At 48.4% G+C, this 6,038-nt stretch overlaps 1 protein-coding gene across 1 annotated transcript in view; it reads left to right on the forward strand.

The window, feature by feature from the left end:
• The first annotated feature begins 3,040 nt into the window (after window positions 1-3,040).
• Window positions 3,041-6,038, forward strand: part of LOC103213785 (tyrosine-protein kinase ZAP-70) — a 17,544-nt gene continuing 14,546 nt past the window's right edge. The window contains exons 1-2 of the mRNA XM_042783523.1: window positions 3,041-3,442; window positions 3,871-4,031. Of these exons, the coding sequence (XP_042639457.1) occupies window positions 3,041-3,442; window positions 3,871-4,031 (563 nt within the window). The remainder of the gene's footprint in view (window positions 3,443-3,870; window positions 4,032-6,038) is intronic.

The following is a 6,038-nucleotide window of genomic DNA, read 5'->3' on the forward strand; positions in this document are numbered from 1 at the left end:
AGGTGGGATGGCCCAAATAAGGGAGGAAGGGCTATGGAAAGAGAGAGAGCAGGACTGGTCAGACAGGGAGAGGCAAGTCAGGGAGTTGGTCAAGGACCCAAGAGCACTGTGCTGCTCAAAGCAGGAAGGAGGGGCCACTGGTGGCCACCGCTCAAGGGCCTTAGCACGGACGAAGGAACTAACCACTCACCTGGGCTATGTGCTGCCAGTGCTGTAAGTGCTCCACACCAGGGAGAGGGCAGCCTGGGGGGTAGGGGACAGACTTTCAATCTGGATGAGATGACAGGAGTCAAGGAAACAGGGAACAGACAGCCCTGTCTTTCCTATTTTGGTTATGATTTTTAGTTCACGGTATGCCTATACTTCTTGGCTCTTTTCCCCTTCAATTAAAACAATTTTAAGATGGATTGACAAAGTGGCTGCAACAGTGGGCTCAAATCCAGCAGTGACTGTGAGGATGATGCAAGACTGGGCAGTGTTTTGTTCTGTTGTACACAGGTCAATATGAGTTGGAACCCAACTCGACCACACCTAATGCCACTTGACAAATGCATACAGAAAGTCCAACTCAATCAAAATCTAGACTATTCCCTAAAAGTCCCTCATGCCCCTTTGTAGTCAATCCTTCCTCCTCCCAGGCCCTGACAACCACTGGTATGTCCTCCATTGCTACAGTTTTGAATGGAATCATATAGCTTGGTTGGGTTTGGCTTCTTTCATTAGTATAATGCCTGTGAGATTCATCTATGTTGTATGCATCTGTATTTCCTTCCATTTTATTGTATGAATGTACCAGTTTGTCTGTTCATCTCTTGAGAAACATTTGTGTGTCTCCAATTTTTGGCAATTATGGAACTGTTTCTGTGCAAGTTTTTGTGTGAATGTAAGTTTTCATTTCTCTAGGGGTGAATACTTAGGATCTCTCCCGACTTTTTAATGTATCTATAAATGCTCTCATGGGATTGTGTCCTACTTGCCCAGGTGGGGATACAAATGCAGTCCCTTACTAATCACTGGAACTCCCATTTGCCTGTATTTTTTGGACATCAGGGTCCCCCTCAAGCCGAGCTCTGCCAACCTCAGCATCAGAAGCAATATGGAAAGCAGATTCTGGCCCCTCCTCTGGTGGCCCTAACCCAGAGCTCATTGGGTTCTCACTCTTCTAAGCCTCATACTTTTGCAATCTATAGAAGTTTCATTACACCCCCTGCTTCCATTTGTATAACTAAGAAGGGCTTCCCAGCTGGGCTACACCTTAACAGAGAAAGGGCTATGGAGGGGAGACTTTTTTTTTTTTTCACCTTATAAAGACTTTAACACATACAGAAAAGTGAAAAGAATTGTATACTACTTACTCCTATCCCCCCTCTTTGTTAAAAACCAACCTTAGTGCCATCAAGTCGATTACTACTCACAGTGACCACAAAGAACGTGGTAGAACTGCCCCACAGGATATCTAAAGCTGTCATGTCCTCATCTATGTCCTGTGGAGTGGCTGGTGGGTTCACACGGCCAACCTTTTGTTTAGCAGCCGAATGCCTTAACCACTGTACCACCAGAGCTCCTTCCACCCTCCTTAGATCCTACAATTAACATTTTGCAATATTTCCTTTATCATCTATCTACCTGTCCATCCATCTATCCATCCAATCCACCCACTCACCTATCTATCCATCCATCTTCTCTATGCATCCATCAGTCTGTTATTTTTGGATCTATTTCAAAGAAAATGCAGTACCCATCATCCTTAAACATTTCTTCATGCAGATCATTAACTAGGATTCAGTATTTTTATGCTTTTTTTTTATGACACCCAGAAAGTTAAGAATAGACAATTTTATCTGTCTTACAATCTATCTAAATATTCTTAATTTTCTCTCCCCAAATAGAATCATATTTTCTATTTTTCTTCTACCAGTAAGTTTGGTCTTGCAACTCATTTTGTTTAATGGCTGGCTGCATGAAGGTTTGTGTTGGAATGAAATCTCACTATATTTAACCACTCCCCTATGGATGGATATTCAGAGTCACTTATACTGTCTAGAAACTTGTCCATGAAGGCAGAGAGGCGGGGGAAGGAAAGGATTTTCAGAAAAGGAGGGATTTCTAAGCCTGAATGGAAAGAGTTAGTGTACAGGGAGAGTGGAAGGCTGATGGGGGAAGGTTTCTCTGGTGAACAAAGCTGTTCTAGCGTCAGTCTTTGCACTCCCCGTTCCTTCTCTTGATGTGCTCTAGGCCTTTTGAAAAGTTGGCTCCTATCCTTCAGATCTCAGCTCAGAAGCCATTCCAGCAAAAGCAGCCTCTTGATAAATATTACTCTATTTTCTTTATAATAATTACCTCAACCTGTAATTATTATTTTCTGTCTCTCTCCTTGTTTTTCATATCCCATCACTTTTCTTGGAGTGTTATCTTCAGGGGACAGAAGTCATGCCTGCTTTTAAAACAAAACAAAACAAAACACACCACCGCTGAGTCGTTTCTGACTAATAGCGACCCATCCTTGGGTTTCTGAGGCGGTATCTCTTATGGAAGTAGATAGCCCAATCTTCCTTCCCAGGAGTGGCTGGTGGGTCTGAACCTCCAGCCTTCTAGCTAACAGTCAAATGCCTTAGGCACTACACCACCAGAGTTCCCATCCCTGCCTGCCTTATGCACCCATATTCCCAGTTACAAGTCTGAAACGCAGTAGGAATCCAACAAATGTTTGTGAAATGAACTAATGGTTGTGGGTACTGGTGCGTGGGGACCAGTAGAGGTGTCTGAGCGCTCAGCGCAGTATCTCTGAAAAGTCAGAGGTGGGTATGGACTTCCCAATAGGAGCAAAGAAACCTGGGGCCCGTCTACAAGTGGATTGGCGCAAAACATGCTCACCACAATCGGCACGCTAGCTTGGGGGCACAGATCATGCAATCTCTGGGCCCAACGGATGGGGTTCATGTAGGGGAGCTGCGGCCCCGAGGCATCTCAAATGCACCTCTGAACCCGCAGGGTCTGGCGAGACGCAGGGGCGCGCAACCTGTGCGGGGCTGTGGCGGCGATGTCCGACCCTGCGGCGCACCTGCCCTTCTTCTACGGCAGCATCTCGCGCGCCGAGGCCGAGGACCACCTGAAGTTGGCGGGCATGGCCGACGGTCTCTTCCTGTTGCGCCAGTGCCTGCGCTCGCTGGGCGGCTATGTGCTCTCTCTCGTGCACGACGTGCGCTTCCACCACTTCCCCATCGAGCGCCAGCTCAACGGCACCTACGCCATCGCTGGCGGCAAGGCTCACTGCGGCCCTGCAGAGCTCTGTGAGTTCTACTCGCGTGACCCCGATGGGCTGCCATGCAACCTGCGCAAACCGTGCAATCGGCCGCCAGGCCTCGAACCACAGCCCGGAGTCTTCGATTCTCTTCGCGACGCCATGGTGCGCGACTACGTACGCCAAACGTGGAAGCTGGAGGTGAGATCTCGGGAGCGGTGAGGGGCGGGGCCCGTACCGAGCAGGGACCGCAGGGACAGATGAAGCTTTGGAATGGGTAGGAGAGGGGACCGTCTTCGCCAGCCTGAGCGATTCTAAAGCGCTCGCAGCTAGTAACCTGAAGGAATGAGGCCCTGGTTGGGGGCAGCATCTAGGAGGAGACCTTGGAGGCAGGGCTCCGTGATGGTGGTGGTGGGTTTCGTCTTCCACCGTGGGAGCGGTGCTATAGTGCTCTACAAAGCTGCACTGGAAGGTAGAGGGGCGTGCATTACCAGGACGGGGTGAGGCTTGGCTTGGGTGGGGGAGAGTCTCATGGGGACACGGTAATTGGGAGGGAGGGTCTAGGAGATGGAAAGGGGTTCCTGTGGCTGCACACTTGGGCACACCCCAAATCCTCCCACCCTCTCTAGGGCGAGGCGCTGGAGCAGGCCATCATCAGCCAAGCCCCCCAGGTGGAGAAGCTCATCGCCACGACGGCTCACGAACGGATGCCCTGGTACCACAACAGTCTGACTCGCGAAGAGGCCGAGCGCAAGCTCTATTCGGGAGCTCAGACGGACGGCAAGTTCCTGTATGTGGGGGCTGGAGCCTGGGGTTTTGGGGAGGTGAGGACTGGAGTCTGGGGGCCAGGATTCTAGGTGTTGGGGGTAGACCTGAGTGTACAGGGTGCTCTGTGAGGGGTATGCACCTTGGTGCACACATGTGCCTTTATGCGTGTGCGAAAAAAGGATCTTTAAATGGTAGAAGTAGCAGCAGTGGTTAGGAATGCTCCTCCCTCCTCCAACTGGATTACCTAGGTTGGAATCTAGCTTCTGCCACTGATTGTAGACCTTGGGCAAGTATTGGCCAATTTCTTCCCTGCCTCAATTTCTTCTTTCAATGTGGACTCTCTTATGCAAAAAATATTTCCTGAATACCTATTGTGTGCCAGGCACTGAAGACATGGCAGTGAGCAAAACAAATCCCTGACCTGTAGTGCAAGTAGACAAAAAGGATGAATAAATCAAATATACAGCAGTTAGATGGTGGTACCCACTGCCATTGAGTCAATTCCGATTCCTAGTGACCCCCATTGAGTTTCCAAGGCTGTAAATCTTTATGGAAGTAGATTGGCTCATCTTCTTCCTGAGGAGCAACTGGTTGGTTTGAACCACTAACCTGGTTAGCAGCCAAATACCTTATCCACTGTACCACCAGAGGGTTGCAGTTTTGGATTTGATGAACCAAAGAAGGTGAAAAGAGAGCTGTGCAGTTCTCTGTTGGAAGAATGTTTCTGGCAAAGGGAACAGCAAATACAAAGACCAGGAATCAGGAATTTACTTGATATGTTTAAGCAAGTTCAGAGAGGCCCGTATGACCGGAACCCAGTAAGCAAAGGGGAGGATGGGAAGAGGTAAGAGTAGGGAGGCAATAGGAGGACTGCAGTGAGGAATTTGACATTTACCTGAGTGAGGTGGGCACACTGGGAGAGTGTTGAAGCAGCTACCCCAAGGACTTGTTTTAAAGTTTACATGTATTTATATGGGAGCTCTGGTAGCGTAGTGCCTAAGGCATTTGACTGCTAACCAGAAGGCTGGCGGTTCAAACCCACCAGCCACTCCTCGGAAGGAAGGTTGGGCAATCTACTTCTGTAGTGATACTGCCTCAGAAACCCAAGGTCGCTATGAGTCAGTCCGGCTCGACGGCACATAACAACAACAACAACATGTATTTATATGTAAATACATATATGTAAATGACAGTGCAGACATTGGTGTTTCAGTGGTAGGATTCTTGCCTTCTATGTGGGAGACCTGGATTGATTCTCAGCCAGTGCACTTCATGTGCAGCCACCGCTTGTCCATCAGTGGAGGCTTGCACATTTATATGACACTGACCAGGTGTCAGAAGAGCTTCCAGACTAAGATAGACTAGGAAGAAAGGCCTGGCAGTCTACATCTGAAAATCAGTCAGTAAAAATCCTATGGATCACAGCACTCTGATCCCGTTGGGCATGGGGTCACTCTGAGTAGAGGGCCAACTTGACACCAGCTAACGACAACAAAGTGATAGCACAGTGTCATACTAGAAATGCATTATATATCAGCTTTTATATATGGGGTGAATATGTGTGTCTGAGCTTTAGCTGATTCATTTTAATTGTGAAAGAATTTCTCTGAAGCTACTTTAAAAATCCTTCTATGTTTGAAAGCCTTGTTTGAGACTGTTGCTTTCTGGACACCAGCTCTTTTGTGTAACAAATCTTATTCAGATGTCAGCTGAGGCCACTCAGGCCTCAAGATATAGAGGAACTTGGTGGCTGCCTCACTCTCTTGATCTTCTGGAAGTCCAGTGCCCTTCCTGAGATGTCTGTGACATCTCTGGGCACATGGGTGCTTCTTAGCCTGAGTTCCTGCCCACTGAATCCTTCCTTTCACCCACCTTCCCTACCACTGTTCCTTCCCCTTAGGACAACCCATTTTGGGGAACTGATCCCTTTTTCTCCCACATATGGGAGGTCATGCCTGTGTGTCAGATTGCCTGCAGGTCTTCTGTAAGATGCAGTTCCCTCCCCAAGATTCTGCTGTCAGCTGAAAAA

Source organism: Orycteropus afer, unplaced genomic scaffold (genome assembly GCF_000298275.1).
Source record: "Orycteropus afer afer isolate SDZICR_OR568_19922 unplaced genomic scaffold, OryAfe1.0 scaffold00017, whole genome shotgun sequence".
In the NCBI taxonomy this organism is placed as follows: domain Eukaryota; kingdom Metazoa; phylum Chordata; class Mammalia; order Tubulidentata; family Orycteropodidae; genus Orycteropus; species Orycteropus afer.